This window comes from Cannabis sativa, chromosome 5, assembly GCF_029168945.1.
Source record: "Cannabis sativa cultivar Pink pepper isolate KNU-18-1 chromosome 5, ASM2916894v1, whole genome shotgun sequence".
In the NCBI taxonomy this organism is placed as follows: Eukaryota; Viridiplantae; Streptophyta; class Magnoliopsida; order Rosales; family Cannabaceae; genus Cannabis; species Cannabis sativa.
The window spans coordinates 46,291,326-46,309,151 of record NC_083605.1 but is presented as its reverse complement, the minus strand read 5'-3'; the positions used below and the strand labels follow the sequence as shown (position 1 = coordinate 46,309,151).

At 34.0% G+C, this 17,826-nt stretch overlaps 2 protein-coding genes across 5 annotated transcripts; one reads left to right on the top strand and one right to left on the bottom strand.

Moving 5' to 3' along the window:
* Positions 1-2,512: 2,512 nt before the first annotated feature.
* Positions 2,513-4,131, bottom strand: LOC133037918 (uncharacterized). The gene is made up of 5 exons (XM_061115696.1): positions 3,828-4,131; positions 3,524-3,742; positions 3,341-3,433; positions 3,160-3,261; positions 2,513-3,066 (listed from the first exon to the last, which is right to left on the bottom strand). Exons 1-5 carry the CDS (start codon positions 4,110-4,112, stop codon positions 2,563-2,565), a joined length of 1,203 nt encoding a protein of 400 aa, XP_060971679.1. The 5' UTR covers positions 4,113-4,131; the 3' UTR covers positions 2,513-2,562.
* Positions 4,132-8,310: 4,179 nt separating this feature from the next.
* LOC115716059 (kinesin-like protein KIN-14J) lies at positions 8,311-17,388 on the top strand. Of its 4 annotated transcripts, none has more exons than XM_061115694.1 (22): positions 8,311-8,836; positions 9,680-9,807; positions 9,930-10,087; positions 10,210-10,308; positions 10,723-10,975; positions 11,111-11,235; positions 11,352-11,435; positions 11,578-11,655; positions 11,755-11,847; positions 11,936-11,965; positions 12,596-12,937; positions 13,011-13,092; positions 13,203-13,298; positions 13,412-13,585; positions 13,707-13,813; positions 13,890-14,069; positions 14,258-14,421; positions 14,742-14,995; positions 15,134-15,297; positions 15,998-16,614; positions 16,858-16,961; positions 17,085-17,388. In XM_061115694.1, the coding sequence occupies exons 2-22, from the start codon at positions 9,729-9,731 to the stop codon at positions 17,147-17,149; spliced, it is 3,348 nt and encodes a 1,115-aa protein (XP_060971677.1). In that variant the 5' UTR covers positions 8,311-8,836; positions 9,680-9,728; the 3' UTR covers positions 17,150-17,388. The 4 variants fall into 4 exon arrangements, with proteins under 4 accessions (XP_060971677.1, XP_060971676.1, XP_060971675.1 ...); XM_061115693.1 differs by having other exon boundaries at positions 8,313-8,836; positions 9,664-9,807; positions 17,076-17,388; XM_061115692.1 differs by having other exon boundaries at positions 8,313-8,836; positions 9,573-9,807; positions 17,076-17,388.
* Positions 17,389-17,826: the final 438 nt, after the last annotated feature.

Genomic DNA, 17,826 nt, shown 5'->3' with positions numbered 1-17,826 from the left:
ATTCCTCAATGGTGACTTAGAAGAGGAAATTTACATGGATCAACCCGAAGGGTTCGTGATCCCTGGCCAAAAACATAAGGTTTGCAAGTTGGATAAATTTCTGTACGGTCTAAAGCAGGCACCTAAACAGTGGCATGAAAAATTCGACACTTTAGTCATTTTAAATGGCTTTAAAGTGAACGAAAGTGACACGTGCATCTATTACAGATCTGAAAATCATATATGCACAATCATATGTCTATATGTTGATGACTTGCTCATTTTTGGCTCTAACATTCATGATGTTAACACTGTAAAATCAATGTTGTGTTCCAACTTTGATATGAAAGACCTCGGAGAAGCGAGTGTAATCCTTGGAATAAAGATTACTAGGTCTGATAAGGGAATTTCTCTAGATCAATCTCACTACATTGAGAAGATTCTAAAGATATATAATTACTTTAACTGTAAACCTGCTTGTACCCCATATGACCCAAGTGTAAAATTATTCAAGAACACTGGAGATGGAGTAAGACAATCACAGTATGCTAGCATAATCGGCAGCCTCCGATATGCTACTGACTGTAATAGACCCGACATTGCCTATGTCGTGGGATTGTTATGTAGGTTTACCAGTACACCTAGTATAGAGCATTGGTATGCTATTGAGGGGGTCATGAGATACCTTAAAAGAACCATGAATCTTATATTACATTATCAGAAGTTTCTAGCTGTCCTAGAAGGATACAGTGACGCTGACTGGAATACTTTATCAGATGACTCCAAAGCAACTAGTGGCTATATTTTTAGGATAGCTGATGGAGTTGTTTCTTAGAAATCAAAGAAATAAACTATTTTGGCACAGTCCACCATGGAGTCTGAAATGATAGCACTAGCAATTGCTAGTGAAGAAGCAGGTTGGTTAAGAAGCCTGCTAGCTGAGATTCCTTTATGGGAAAGATCGATATTAGCTGTGTTGATCCACTGCGATAGTATCGCGGCTATTGCAAAAGTTCAGAACCGTTATTACAACGCTAAGAGATGACAAATACGTCATAAACATAGTACTGTTAAAGAGTTCCTCTCTATTGGAGCAGTAAGAGTGGATCATGTACGCACTGATGAAAACTTAGCCGATCCTTTGACGAAAGGATTAGCTAGAGAGAAAGTTCTTAAAACCTCAAAAGGTATGACTATTGCCCTTAGAATAAATGAGTCATCACTCATAATGGTAACCCGACCTATAAGATTGGAGATCCCAAGAAATAGGTTCAATGGGTGATAACAAGTCATGATGTGATAAGGAATGAGATCATGCTATATATGTAAAGCATGAAATCCTGAAGCGATAGAAGGTTGAGATAATAGAAACTCCTAATGAGATTTATACTCTATGTAGAGTGGAGTACCGAGCTACAGGAGTACTCTTGATAGACTCACTTACGTGAATGTAGAAGTGGGGTCGCTTCCTATGAAATTTGGGCAAATTTCTAGAGCGTTCACTACACTGGGATAAACGTGCATAGCCATTAAAGCACGGGCTTTTGGACTACACCTAAGAAAGGTTGTGCGTGGTACATCGTTAGAGATAGAGTTCAAGACTACGAGTCACTCTAGTATATTCTAAGTGTATTCACAACGCAAAGGTTCAAATCGAAAGATACCTCTATTTATGCTCAATCTTATTGCTTAGAATACTGCTCGAGAAAAATATTTTCTTAAAAATTTCAAGTGGGGGACTGTTGGAACCTTGTGAAATATTACAAAAAATAAAGTGTGTGAGTAGGACTTCCACATGGGATAGAAACACTTCATTTGAAGTGTATAACTAGTGCAAGTTTGAGATATGGGTTTGGGCCCCAAGGGGTACCCAGTTTTGTGCGCATGGGTGAGGACTCACACACCGGACCACCACACACGCGCGCGCGCACTACAAGAAAACCAGCTTTTGCCGGCGCATTGTTGCGCCGGTAAAAGTACCCTGACTGCGCCGGCAAAGATTATCTGGGAAGCTTGGTCGGTAAAGGACTTTTTACCGGCGCGTATAGTAACTGCGCCGGTAAAACTTCCTTTTACCGACGAATAATAACGCCGGTGAAAAATAAGCGCCGGTGTTAAAAAATGGCCTTATCCGCCATGAACCTGCTATGATAAGCTTTTGCCGGCGCAATAGTGCACTGACAAAAACAATTGGCGCCAACAGTCAGATTGGCGCCAATAGTTTTGCCGGCGCACTACATTCGCCGGTAAAACTATTGGTGCCAATCTGACTGTTGGCGCCAATTGTTTTTGCCACTTTTTACCGACGCACTATTGCGCTGGCAAAAGTATTAAATTTTATTTTTTAAAAAATTTAATTAATTATATTTAATTAATTATAATATTAATTAATTATATTTAATTAATTATAATATTAATTAATTAAATATAATTAATTATTTTTTTTAAATAATTATAATATTATATTAACAAAATAAACCAACATAATTTACATTAAAAGATAAACCAACATTAATTACTATTAAAATCAGTATATAAACAAAATGTTAAATGTTCGAACTGGATAATAAAAAAAGTACAGTTCTATAGGCGGGTAATGTCGTCATCGTTGTTTCTCTGAGTCTCGGGAGGCTGCGATGACGATCCAGCACCAGCAGCAGCCGATGATCCAGCACCAGGAGTGGGCAATGGTGGAAGATCCATGGGAGGCAAGTTGAAACCCGGCACAGCTCGAGAAAGATACTCAAACTGATCTTGGAATCGTCTGAGGTAGAGTTGTTGTGTCTCATACTGCTGCCTCGTATGTTGAGTTGTCTGCTCCGCTTCCTCCACTTTTTTCTGTAAAGCCTCGTACTGTTCCATTGTAACAGTCGGTTGGGCTGAAGGATGCGTGGCAGGTGCTCTTTTGGCCCCAACTCCCTTCAGTCTGGGGAGATGGCCAAAGCCTCTAAGATGCCGAGATCGTTCCCCGAGTACTTGCGTCATAACAGGTAAGTCTCGGGGGTACTGTGTAGGATCGACAGCAGGCTCTTCGGGCTCATCTTCAGTGGGCGCTGGTTGAGTTGCCGCTATTTCAACCATTTGCTCCTAAAACAATTAAACAAATAAGTTAAATGGTTAATTTTAACACAAAATAAATTGAAAGAAATAAATAAAAATTGAATTAAAACGTAAACTTACGTAAGCTTGTTGCGCGAACTCGTTGCGCCAATCGTTGCCTTTATGGTGAAACTTTTGAAAAGTTTCCACCGCAGTTGGCAGTTCTCCTGTGTCGGGGTTAGCCTATTTTCAAGAGAAAATATATTAGTATTGTTATTTTACTAGAAAAATTTAAATGAATGATAGTTAAATATAAACTTACCCCTTCGACAACATGTGAAACAATAGGCTTGGAGCCCCAGCCTCCTAGAAATTTCATCTTACCCCGACTTTCTTTATTTTTCGCTGCTCTCGCCTGAAATTAATAATTTTTCTAACAATTAATTATTTATTATTGACTATATAAATTAAACATTACCAAAATTAGAAATTTTAAAAAATGTACCTTTTGTTTGTCTGTGCTCCAATAAGCGATGCAGTCACTCCACACCTCTTGAGTTACTCCCTCAGGAGGTGACATGTCGGCCCTCTCCTGTCCAAGCTCCTCAATGTTTTGTATCCACTTCTTCTTGCAGTCTGCCCTCCAGTCACGTAAACCCTTTGACATCTCGTACTCACCGTAGTCTACGAATGTAGGGTTATCTCGTGGGAGGACAAACTTGGTCTGCAAAAAGTTACACATTAATACATTAATTACAATTTAATAAGAGTATAGTAATTTAGAAATTAAAAAAATTATTAAGGCATACCTCAAGTCTATCCCAGAGTGCGTTGATGTCAGCTCTACTGACATCTTCCCATTTGAATTTATTAATGGGGATAGACATCCGAGTCATCCATTTGGCCATATTGTTGAATTTTTTTCCGTTTTTGCCTACGGGGGTGCCAGTCTCTGCGTGCACCTCAATCGGTAACTTGGCAGATTGTGTTTTGGAGAGCTCCTCCTCAACATTCTTGCCCTTGTATTTACCTCTGACGCCTTTCTTTTTCGAACTGCTGCCACCTGGTGTAGACATACTACATATAGAACACATATTGTTTATTTAAAATAAACTAACATATTGCAAACATATTAAAGAAGAAGGGTTGTAATTTTTATTTTATTTAAAACACTATTTCAATTACAATTCATCATCCTCATCATCAGTTACATATACAGCATTATCATCACTGTCACTCTCTAATTCTAAGGAGTTGTCTTCTTCGGTATTTAGACCCTCGTTGTCATCATCGACAATTTAAAAACAAACAAAAAAATGTGCAAGTGTCCTAATCCTCCTTCTCACTCCATTACTAAAAGGGTAAAGAACCTATCCCATTCAGGTTTGTAATATACATATAGTGCAATCTACGCTCTTAAGATTATTTCATTTTTGTAAAAATTTCGGCAGCACCTTCCCACAGTTCTTATAAGTTAGCAAACTTGTAGTAATTAAGTTTGCCGACTTACAAGAACGTGTAAGAAGACGTTGTACCAAAATATCTACTAATGAAATAATCAAATAAGCAATAGATCATACTATAAGTATAAAACAAGCCCAAACTATCCATGCGGACAAACGATCTGGATAATTTGGAGAAGCGTATTTAAGAGTCCTTACTGACTCAGCCTCTCCAAACGGGTCTAAGGTATTTCGTGCATGTGTAAAATTGAAAAAAAATTAAATTATCACTATGTGATAATACAAATACAATTGTTCTATCCTATCTTTGGTGTATAACCAAAGAGATGAAGAAAAGATAAAAACAATTTAATTTTATGCTATTTTAATATCTTATGCTCATTTGTACTTAGTTTATAATTACACTTACTTTATGATAACTTGATTAAATTCTAAATATAATTACTTTAAAATTTTATTTTATTTTATTTTTAGATTATAAGTATAAAAGTTTTAAAATTTTAAAAATATCACTTGATTAAATTTTAATTTTTATTATAAAAGTTAATTCATAATTTTTTATTTTATTTATTTAAATTACAAATTACCAACTTTTTAATCTTCAAAATATCATTTGCTTACATTTTCAATTTAACAATAAATATTCATTTATAATTTTCTATTTTTTTTAACTTAAAAATTACAACCTTTTTAAAGTTAATAATATCACTTACTTACTTTTTAAAATTAAACAATAAGTAGTAATTTATAATTTTCACATTTATTCATTTAAATTAAAGATTAAAAATTTTTTAAAATAAAAAATAAATTGATTACTTATTATAGATTATAATATATACTAATTTATATATTACATTTTTTTATTTTTATTATTTTTTTTATCATTTATTATTTAAATTAAAATTACTAACTTTTTAAAAATTTTAATATATAGTAAATTATATATTACATTATTTTTCACTTTTATTATTTTTTAATCATTTATTATTTACATTAAAATTACTAACTTTTTAAAAACATTTAATACCACTTTATTACATTTTAACTTATATATTACATTTTTTAATATTTTTTTTAATTAAATATTTTTCTAATTATTTATTATTTAAATTGAAAATATTTTTTTTAAAATAAAATTACTTCACTAAATTTTTAAATTACATGTTCCAATTTCAATTTTATGTTTTACTTTATTTATTTTATTTTATCAACAACTAATTTATTAAGTTATTCTTAATTTTTTTTAAACAATTAATTAATTTCACATTTTACCTACTAAAATTTCAGCAGCATAACGGCTTAAAAATTGTAAACCCAAAATTTTCAAAACCTATAAACAACACAAACAAATATTGCAAGACAATATATAAACAAAAAAATAATCCACCCATCCAACAACAGTCAATTTTATCACAGAACCTACTTCACTAACATGCATATACATATAAACTAATATCAAAAACTACTACGTACTAAGCGAAAGCAAAAAAATATACCTGAATCGAGTGCAAAAATAACAACTTGTGGCAGCTTGCGGTAATCCCGAGCGGTTGAACACGGACCTAATTCCATAAATAGTAAAATCAAATTAAAAATTTAATACCTAAATACATATCAACACATACAACCACAACCACATACACTCACATACACTTATACACACACACATACACACGTATATACATATATATTCACATACATATATACATACATATTTACATACATACACACATTCATATATACATACATATACACATATATACACATATATACATATATACACATATACACATATACACATATACACATATATACACATACATTTATTCATACATATATACATACATACATACACATACACACATATATACCTATATACACATACACACATACGTATATACACTCACATACACATATATACATACATACATACACATCCATATACATACATATATACCATAATACACATACACATATATAAAAATTTAAATTTTTAAACAATGCATTAAAATTAAAAAAAAATACCTTTCAGCCGGCGTTTGGGGGGTGCGGTGGTGTGGACGGCGGCAGTGCGGTGGTGCAGCCGACAGTGGTGAGGACGGAGTGGTGGCCAGACTTTTTTTTTTTGGGGAAAAAATAGATGAACAAAGAGAGATTGAGTGGGAAAGAGAGATTTTGAGATAAATTTAGAGAGATTGAGAGAGTTTGATAGAGATTGAGAGGGAAATGAGAGAGAACGAGAGAGAGAGAACCAGAGAGATTGAGAAAGGGGGCTGTGTTTTCTGAAAATGAAAATGGGGAAGAAAGGGGGCTTCGTGCCTCCTGATACATATGACTACTTTTACCGGCGCATCCAATTGCGCCGGTAAAAGTGTTTAAAAAAAATTACTTTGACCTACGAGTGAAACGCGCGTTTCACTAACACTTTTGCCGGCGCATAATTGCGCCGGTAAAAGTGTCCCCACCTACCAAATAAAACCCACGCGGGAATTTTTCCTCCAACTTTTTTCAGCCTTTTACGCCGGTAAAAGTAGAAAAGCGCCCCAAAAATGAAATCAAAGGCGGCAAATTCTCGCGCCTAATGGTGTTACGTTTTACCGGCGCATTTAACTTGACTACGCCGGCATTGCTATGTTTTACCAGCGCACAAATGTGCCGGCAAGAGTAAACCCAAAATAAATTTGGAATTCCACAATTTTGGTAGTCTCGACAACTTTTACCGGCGCATGTCACGAAATGCGCCGGCAAAAACACCTTTTCTTGTAGTGGCGCCGCCATTGTCGTCCGTCTGTCTGAGCCGAGCTGGCGGGCGGGTGTTGTGTCACCTTATTTTTTGGAAGAAAATTTATTTATTAAATTATTATTTATTTAATTAATTAAAACAGTTTTTTTTAAACATGTTTGATTAATCAGTAAACAAAGGCTTCCTGATTTTTTGCATCGTTCCCACGATCCCATGTTCTAATGTTCCCATCCAGTAACGTCTTTCTTCCCATTACTATTTTCAACGCATTGCCTATATAATGCGACTGAACAGTGGGAGAAAAATATATTTTTCACTCTAAAAAATTATACGATATTATACATACTACTATATTACATATTTATATTTTCGAACAGTAGTTGGTTTTGGGTGTAGTATTTCGACAGTACTCTATCGTGTAATAGAGTTCTGATACAGTGTGTTCGACTGGACTGTTTTATCTTAGGGACAACGAGGCTGATAGTCTGCTTGCACAAATCTAGGCAGTGTCGCGAACGTCTTAAAGAGAGCGACCTAGTCCGCGACTCAACCCAAGTTCTAATTCGGTAACTTCGTTCTTTTTATTTTCTGCAGCAACTAGTTTCTAACACTATGGTCGGCCATAGGCACCTCTGCCTGGCCAACTTCTGAATCTTTACCGTCAAGAGTTTGTACTTTGTATGGCCAAATATTTATTAGTTTCTAAAAAAATAGGAACATAAAAATTAATATCTTTAAATAAATTTAATAGTAATAATTAATGAAAAAATAATTATTCCAACAAAATTTGAACTGTTTATGTAGTTGTACTTGTCTATATGTTTTTTAAAAAATAATTATAATTGATTATTGGATATATTTAGTTCAAATTTTCTTCCTTAATTTGGGTATGTATAGTTGGCAGGTGGACCATAATCACCTGTAAAAAAAAAAAACAAAAACAAGACCCATCCACATCAACGCGCCTGTCAAGCACGTATCCTTTCTTTTCTCATTTTCTTAGATATTTTTTTTTGGAATAAAAAAATTATATTATAATTTTGTTTTAGTTGGCCGGAAAATTTAGAGAATGATACGACGACTTGAGTTCAATTTAAATCTGATATATTATAAAAACGAATACTACAAGGCGGGAACGCCACTCCGAAAATCGTGGATGAATCCAAAAACACCACAATTTTCAAAATCCCTAAAACGCTTTTCTCTTTTATTCTTTTTATTTTTTTTTAATATATAAAAATAATTATAAATAAATTCTAAAACAGAAAACACCTCTCTCCCATATCTGGGAAAATAGAAAGAGAGAAGAAAAAAAAAAAAATCATTATATTTACGTTTCCATTTTCCAAAGTTTTTTCTTTTTAAACTTCTTTTGTGTTGTTTTTTTACATATCTATTTCAGATAACGTCGAGCTTAAATTTTAAATTCGAAAAAAGAAAAAAAAAAAGAAAAAAGGAAAAATAACATGAACAAGAAATGAATCTGCTTTAGGTGTTATTTTTTCGAAACGGATCGGTTTTGAGAATCTATCGTTATTCGTTTTCCCTCTCTCTCCGTGAGTCCACCTTCGATCTCTTACTGCAGAGAGATTTCAGGCGCATGTCGTTTCAGGTTTGTGATTTCTGGGTTAAAAAGTTTCGAAACCTTGTAATTTTTGTATTTGGGATTTGTTTGGATCTGAATACAAGTTTGAGTTTGTGGTTTTTGTGTCTTTGCGTGTTTTTTCTTTTTTCCTTCTATTTATGAGTCGATATTCTTACAATGCAGCTTGTGCATTGGCATTCTTTAGCTCTGAATGAGATTTGAGCTTTCTGGGTTTTCGTATTCTTTGCATATTTCTGGATTTTGAAATTTTTGGTTCTTTGAAATTGGGCTTTTAACTGGTTGATTTCTGATTTTTTTTTCTCTTAAAATTTATATTTAAAGAAGGAATCTTTGAAGCATTTGTAAACAAAAATTCGAAAAGAAAAAGAAAAGGGGTTTTGCTTCAGTGTAAGAAATGTTTGAACGAAAATGTAGGACGATAAAATGTATCAATGTATGAGCTTTAGCGTGTAAGTAAATGTGGTTTTGAAATGTTATTGCGAAGCTTAGCTGCTAATGTCAGGTAAATTTATTCATCTATGAGTTTTGTGTTGCAATTTGTTCTACGTACTATTGTATTGTTGTTCAGAAACATACAACCACATTCCAATGAAAAAACTTGTAAATTTTTTGTGTGGTTAGAATTATGATGGCCCAGAATGACATTTTATAAAGCATTGATTTTTTCTGTTGGGCATTGTGCTATTGGTTTGATATGATAAGGCCCATATGGCAGATGTGTAAAGCCTTGTAACGATTACAGGTTTCTGACACCTTGCTTTGGTGTGTCTTCACATTTTGTTCATTATCCTTCCTATGGTGGACTGTTTTCCTTCTATGATTGATTTTGGAAGGGGGATATTCTTGCAGGATTTATCATGAAGTATGAACGTCCATTTCCAGCCACAAGCTGGTAAATATGGAAAAATGGAATGTTCAAAATGGAGCATATGATGAAAATTCTGCAATGATGGAAAATTTTGGCGACATGTCTCAAGGTAAGTAATCTCTGATTGTTGTAAGCTTATTTTTTATTTGTAGGTGTCAAGAAGCATGCCCCTTTGATTTAAATTTCAAATGCTTCTTCATGCTATACATTTGACTCTCATTTTATATTTAGGCTATCAGAAATCATCTTTGTTGGAGTGGATAAATTATTTACTTCCTCACCTGAGCTTGCCCATTGAGGCCTCAACAGAAGAATTGAGGGCATCCTTGATTGATGGCACTGTTTTATGTAGCATTTTGACTAAATTATGCCCTGGTTCACTTGAAATGGTAGGAGTACTACTTTGTTGCGTGGTTTTCTTTCTTTTTTTTTTTTGTTGGTGAATTTGGAACTGCAACCTAATTTTATATTTCCTGTGGTTCATTTTTTTTTCCTTTTTCTTACAATTTAGGTACCAAATTCTTATCCAGATGTCACAAATGTCAAAAGGTTTTTGGCAGCTGTGGAGGAATTAGGTTTGCCGAGCTTTCAAATTGTAGACCTAGAGCAGGTACATAAAGTCCATTTCAGTTATTATTATTAATAATTTGTTTTGTTGTTGCATCTTGCTGGATATGTGGTAGTCTGACTTCATGGCAGTAGTATCTGGGTTGCTGGATAAAAAGTATCGTATTGACACTGCAGCCTTAAAAATGAACCTATGCCAGTGGGTGTTTCGACTCTTAAAGTTGAACCTGTGCGTTAAAGTTGTATTTTGACTCTTGTGCTTAGCCTTTCCATAAATCACTAGGAGAAATTAGTTAAGCCTTTTTAAAGGGCACAAGTTAATTTTATATGCGCAATAAGTTCCACTTGAATTTGATTTGCAATGTCGAACCATTATTTGACAAGCAATTAATAGGGTCCTTCCCATTGCACCTCTTAGCTTTGTTCATGGTTATCAATGGGATGAGATTGTTTGCAGGGATCTCTGGTGCCAGTTTTACAGTGCCTTAGTACACTTAGAGCTGCTTTTGATTATGGTGCTGGGGAAGATAAAAATGGATTTCACACAAGGAAGAGATGGGATTCGTCAGAGGTAGAATCTATAAATGGATTTAATGGCTTACGAGAGGATCTATCTGCATATGGACAGTATGCTACCCATAAAGAAGAAATGCTAAGAAATTTAGTTGGATCTGGTCTGCAATCTGGTCCTCAGGATTCTGTTACATCAGGTATTACTACAGGTTTTTTTCTAAATAGAATGAAAACAGTATAAGAAGGGGGAAGGGGGCTTAGTGTTATTTATGATCTTTTACATTTCGTTTCTTACTTTTTTTTCTTACTTTTGTTTTCCCCACTCCTTTTAGACCTATCAGCTACTTTTACACATCAGACTGCACAGAAACTTCATGAGCTGTTGTTTAAGCAAGGGTGCTATGCCGATCTTACAGATGCCAAGATTTTGGAAATCATCAACTCATATAGTTTTGATGTAAGCACTTGTACTTTCTTTCCTGTTTAAATCATATTGGTGCAGTTGGGAGTGCGATAATAAAGTTACAAATCAAGCTTGATGATGCTCATGTGTCTTGCCATTATCTTTTGCAGAACACATCAACTCAGTCACTTTGTAATGCTGTCAATCAGATCTTGGAAGATACTATCCAAAGAAAGAATGGTGATGTTTCTAATGTATGGCAGTAAGAGGATGCATGGATGCATATTTTTAAACCATGCATTAATTCCTTACATGGTTTTTAGACTAATTCATTTCCCCCCTTTTTGTATTTTGTTTAGCAGTTCTAACTTCTATTTCCGTGAATACTTTAATCAGCATGTTGCATATCTGTTGAGAAAAGTAATGGATGTGATCCAGCAGCGTATCTCAAATCAAGCAAAGAACTTGAAAAATGTAAGATGCTAATTTGCTTTCCTTTCCCCACTACACATAAATAATATATTGATTGTAGCTTGTCATTTACTATCGACTGTTTATGTTGCCTGCTTGTAGCATAACAATCTCTTCATGGCTCGTGAAGAGAAGTATCAATCAAAACTTAGAGTACTTGAAAGCCTTGCATTAGGGACAACTGAGGAGAATGAGGTTAGTCAAGTTATAGATTTGAGCCATGTTTTCTTTTTTTAACAGATTAAATTAACATAATTTATTAAGCTACCATCTATTTGTGTAGGTTGTTTTGGACCAGCTCCAACTTTTAAAGGTACTGGCCTTTACTGTAAATTGGATCCTTTCGCAGTTTTTCTTTGTTACATGTTGATGTTTCTGAATATATGTTTTTTTTCGTCTTTATCAATTTATATTAGAGACTAATTGTTTTGTTGAACGAATTTTATAATCTTATAGTTCATGATACAAATAAAAATGCAGATACGTAATTATGTTCTTTATACACTATTGTTCTAGTCGTGTATAAAATTACAACTACCATTCATCATGCATGCCACTATTGATAAACATGCTTCCATTAGCTTTCACTTCTTATGCAAGTTTTTGAGATAACTTGTCCATTATTATCATATTTTAATACTACATTGAATATAGCAGCAGTTTAATACTAGTGGTTTGGTCCATTAAAAAAAAAGTATGAACATTTCTGAATAGTCTTACCAATAATTTACCAGTAACTAGTGAAAAGAATGCTAGAACAATTAATTGAACAATCTGATACATAATAAAACTCCTAAAGTATTTCAATAATTATTGCAATATATACATGTATATAAATATGTTTAACTTGCAGAACAGGATACTTTAAATGTATTTAAGATTTGGTTTTTAATTATATTTTTGGGCTTTTGGTTATTCTAAATAAGTTTATTGGAATATGCAGTATGAGAAAATAAAGTTGGAGGAGAATAAAAAACTTGAAGAGAAGGATGTTCAGAAAATAAGGGAAGAGAAGAATCAATTTCAAAATGAGATTTCAAGACTTAAAGAAGAACTAGAATCAGCCAAAAACAAACATGAAAGTCATTGTCTGCAGTTAGAAGAAAATGCCAAGGAAGAAAAAATTCAATTGGAGCAAAAGTTGAAGGAATTTGAGCATGAATTGATAGATTCTAGGAAGAAGATGAAAGAAACAGAGTCATTCGCAGAGTCTAAAATACGGAGATGGAAAAAAAAAGAGCGTACTTACCAGAACTTTATAAAGTTTCAATTTGGAGCGCTGCAGGTATGCCTACATCATTAAATTGTTTCCAAGTTTAACTTTTAACACGTTTCTAAATGTTATTTAATGATAATAGGATTTGAGGGCTTCAATGGAGTCCACAAAACATGAAGTTTTGAAGACAAAAAGAAGTTACTCTGAGGAATTTAATTACTTAGGTACTTGATGTTTGCTTGTTTAATTTCATTTTCAGTTGATATTGTTTTGGGTTATATTTTTCACTGTTTTTTCCTTGATATTTTATGACATATACTTTTACATATATTAGGAGTGAAGCTTAAAGGACTTGCGGATGCTGCTGAAAATTATCATATAGTTCTTGCTGAAAATCGAAGATTGTATAACGAGGTTCAAGATTTGAAGGGTATGATGTTTAGCATAATAATGTTTTCACTATTTTTTCTTTGGGGTACATATAATAGTTAGTTACTTGTCAGCTAATGGTGTTAAACTGCTATTATATTGTTCTTCTTGTAGGTAATATAAGAGTGTACTGCCGAATAAGACCATTTCTTCCAGGACAAAGCAAGAAACACACCACAGTAGAGCATGTTGGTGAAAATGGTGAATTAATAATTGCAAATCCCTCTAAACAAGGAAGCCACAGGCTATTCAAATTCAACAAAGTATTTGGTCCTACAGCTTCTCAAGGTATAGACTTTTGTATTAGTCTCAAATAATTTCAAGATTCTTATTCTGTTTTCATATTTTATTAAATTGGTCACTCTGCCAGCACTATAAATGAGACATATTGTATGTTAAATGTTAACAGAGGAGGTTTTCTTGGACACACAACCATTAATCCGTTCTGTGCTTGATGGATATAATGTGTGTATATTTGCTTATGGTCAAACGGGGTCAGGGAAGACCTATACAATGGTACGTAATTTGATTATATTTTCTCATAATTTATGCACATTTTAGTTTGGCTGAACATTTATCTTTGTTATATCAGAGTGGGCCTAGCATATCATCAACAGTGGACTGGGGAGTCAACTATCGTGCATTGAATGATCTTTTTCATCTTTCTCAAAGCAGGAAGAGCTCCATTGCTTATGAAGTTGGTGTTCAAATGGTTGAGATATATAATGAACAAGTTCGTGATTTACTCTCAAATGAGAGTTCCCAGAAAAGATATCCTATATCTGTCTTCTGTTTATTTTCATTTATGTTTCTGGTCAATATTTGTGAAATAACAATTTGCCTTAAAGGTGCCTGCCTGCTGCTCTGCTTCTTTGTATGCTTATTTTTGTTGTTTTCTTTCAAATTATTATGTCTACTCTTTGTTTTATTTTGGCTTCTTTTTTCCTTAACTTGCACACACTTGGGATTTGGAGTACGGCCCAACCAAATGGATTGGCTGTTCCTGATGCAAGCATGCATCCTGTTAAATCAACTAAAGATGTCCTGGAATTGATGCATATTGGATTAATGAACCGAGCAGTTGGTGCAACAGCCCTCAATGAAAGAAGTAGCAGATCCCACAGGTTTTATTCTTTTTATAGAGTTTGTATTTGCTATTATCTTGTTCAGGATCTGATATGCTTTGTTTTCTTTCTAATCTCCATTCACTTAAAGATCAATCCTATATGAACATGGATTGTAGTGCCTGCCTTACAAATATTTTGAGAATTTTATTCGGGTCTGTAACAATTTCCATATTGCATGTATGCTTAGTTGTTTGGCATATTTCTTGTTTCATTTGGTTATTTGTGTTAAAAAAATGTTTTGTCTTTTTTGCTCTCTTTTTATATTGGTTTCAATGATTCATTTCTGATCATGGTGTCTATCTAACAAAATGATGCAGTGTTCTCACTGTCCATGTTCGTGGCGTGGACCTGAAAACTGAAAGTATTCTACGTGGTAGTCTTCATTTGGTAGATCTTGCTGGTAGTGAGAGGGTAGATCGTTCTGAAGCAACCGGAGAGAGACTTCGGGAGGCACAACATATAAATAAGTCACTATCAGCACTTGGGGATGTCATTTTTGCTTTAGCACAAAAGAACTCTCATGTGCCCTATAGAAATAGCAAATTAACTCAAGTACTTCAGAGCTCTTTAGGTACATATAGTTTTTGGTCCTCAGTTGCAAAATATTATGATACTTCTGTCTTTATATGTTGTATGCATTTACTTTCTGTTTTCCTCTAGTTTTATTGATGAATTCTTATAAGCTTTTGTTTTTCATCCCCAACTGCAGGTGGTCAAGCAAAGACTCTTATGTTTGTACAGTTGAATCCTGATACAGAATCCTACTCTGAAACTATAAGCACTTTAAAGTTTGCCGAGAGGGTTTCTGGTGTTGAATTAGGTGCTGCACGGAGCAACAAAGAAGGAAGAGATGTTAGAGATCTCATGGAACAGGTCTTAGCTTTATTTCTTCTTAAACTTGTAGATTTATATATGCCGGGTTTTCAGCATTATGCCTGAATTCTAGAGTGTGTTGCCATATATTCAAATTTACTATTGTTTCGGGTTAGATCTATGATTTATCATACGATGCTACTACAAATGTAGCTAAACTTTCAATTGTATAGACATTTGAAATGTTGTTTTTTCAATAATAATAAAGGCCAGGGTTAGTTTACAGTAAGTCCTACTAATGCAACTTTTGTTCATTTACTTCTAATGATTTTCAAAAATCCAATCATCTTTAATCTATATACGATGCAGAAGGTTTAGTTGTGTTTAGTCAAGTGTTTCTTAAGTTTGGGATGAATGAGTTCATGTGTTTAACCTTGGTGCGTGGATCTTTGACTTTCGAGCTCCTGGCTGTAGATTTTTTCTTTCAAAATTTGGGTCATAATATTATTACTACAGTAGCTCTATTATAAACTGTTCTTTTGCTTTCGTTATACTAGTTGTCACTAGTGAGGACTACCCTTGACCCCAAGCTTTTGTCTAAACTTTATGGCTCACACTAGCTATATATTTCTAGTTCTTGTTTTATTCCAGCTACAGTAAACCCTTTTCCCGCTTGGTAACCATAACTTCAGATGCTTGCTGTCAAATGTTTGACACCTTTTCTATTACTCACTGCAATTATTTATTGGATATCTTTCAGGTGGCATCCCTTAAAGATGTTATTACCAAGAAAGATGAGGAGCTTGAGCAGATACAGAAAACTAATGTCAATGGTTTGAAGCGCGGTATGAGTATGGGAACTCTAAGATATAGGTCTTCATCGCCGAGAAAATATTCGGTGGCGACACCTCGACAAAGCAAACGTTTGTCAGGAGGGAAAGGATCAGGGCCAAGTGAAAAAAATTCTGATATGGACAACTGCTCAGAATTTAGTGAGAAGCATTCTGAAAGTGGTTCTCAGCAGTCAATGGAGGACTTAAGAAATCAGAAAGAATTCTCTTCTCAAATGAAGCTTTTAGGAGATGCAAATCAGAACATAAATGAAGACTTTGATCTTTTGGGCTTTGGGGATGCAGATTCTGAGGAGAGATTAAGTGACATATCTGATGGTGGTCTTTCGATGGGAACAGAAACTGATGGTTCAATAGCCAGTGTTGTGGAGTTCACTCTGTTCCCTGAATCTACAAAAACATTTGACAATGCCAAATCTGAGAATGCACAAACTGAACAAAGTAAAGCTGAGAAGGTACAAACTTCGAAAACTCAAACTGAGAACAACAATCGACTGGAAAGAACACAATCGGAGGTCATAGACAAGTGAGTATTTCCTTTATCATCTACTGAACATTTTGACTGTCCTTCTTTTGGTTAAAAAACACATAATAGCTGAACGCACTTACTTTTTAAAATGTGTTCAAGTGGCTACCTAGGCTAATTCTTTGTTATCTACTGATTACACTTGATAACTTTTCTTTGGTCTGCTATCTGATTTCTTGGTTTTGGGAGATCTTTCATTTGACACAGCAAGTTAATATCTTGTTTATATCTAACTCAAATCAGGCAAACTATACCATCTAGACTTCCAAAGCCTCCACAGAAGCCATTGTCAGTGAAATCATCTCGATTGTCATTGACCACCAGAAGTTCATCTAAGGTTTTGTCAGGTATGTATGGCCACTTCAATTTATGTTCCCATATTTGCCTTAAGAGTAAGTAATGTTAATTCAACCATCCATTTTCCATTATTACTCATATCCAACATTGTTGTACTGTATAAGGTACGTCAGGTGCTAAGAAACCAACTGTAGGCAGCTCCTCAGCCTCGAAAGCTGCTTCCAAACGATGGCAGTAATCGACATTTTCATATAGGAACAGCATTGTTAGACCTTTGATTTCCTATCTTTTTGTGTGGTGCATTGATGCTAGGAACATGTTATAGTTTGTTGTTTTTTGTATTCCAATTCTCTTCTGTTGCTTCCATTTGTCTGATATTTGAAGAGGCAATGGGAAAGTTGTAAAATATGTAATGTAATTTGGTTCTTATTGTTTTTAAATATATATTTTATATTTATATAACAACGTTTAAGATTAGTTGGTTTTTTCTTAGTTTTTTGAACTGGAACCAAATATTGATTTTCTTAAGTAGCAGTTGAGAAATGGCCAAATGGGATGGCTAAGCTGAGCATAATCATATGATAATTTATACTTATGAGGGGTAGATGAGATGGTAAGATTGTGATTTGGTTTGATAAAGCATTACTATTGACACTGGATAAAAAATGTGGAACATCATATTGAATCGAGGAGCTATGTACCTTCTATCCTAATGTATCTAATCAATGATTTCGAGTACAAATGTGATTGTTGTGCATTTAAAAGATGACAATTATAAGAACAATGCAGCTTCCTTTATTTGGAATATTTAAATTGAATGGTAGGATCAGGATTCAGGAAGCTGCACTACATAACACGTTCAACATAATTACCAATTACAGCACTACACGTGTTCCGAAATCAATAAGGTCAATA

What these genes read in the sequence shown, in the direction of transcription:
- LOC133037918 (XM_061115696.1), bottom strand. Translation starts at nt 4,112, where the DNA reads ATGTGTTCTATATGTAGTATGTCTACACCAGGTGGCAGCAGTTCGAAA. An exon ending in CACTCTGGGATAGACTTGAG is followed by an intron (nt 3,743 to 3,827) that starts GTATGCCTTAAT and finishes AACTTTTTGCAG; the next exon opens with ACCAAGTTTGTCCTCCCACG. An exon ending in TTTCACATGTTGTCGAAGGG is followed by an intron (nt 3,262 to 3,340) that starts GTAAGTTTATAT and finishes TCTTGAAAATAG; the next exon opens with GCTAACCCCGACACAGGAGA.
- LOC115716059 (XM_061115693.1), top strand. Translation starts at nt 9,729, where the DNA reads ATGGAAAAATGGAATGTTCAAAATGGAGCATATGATGAAAATTCTGCA. An exon ending in TCAACTCATATAGTTTTGAT is followed by an intron (nt 11,236 to 11,351) that starts GTAAGCACTTGT and finishes TATCTTTTGCAG; the next exon opens with AACACATCAACTCAGTCACT. An exon ending in AGAATGGTGATGTTTCTAAT is followed by an intron (nt 11,436 to 11,577) that starts GTATGGCAGTAA and finishes TACTTTAATCAG; the next exon opens with CATGTTGCATATCTGTTGAG.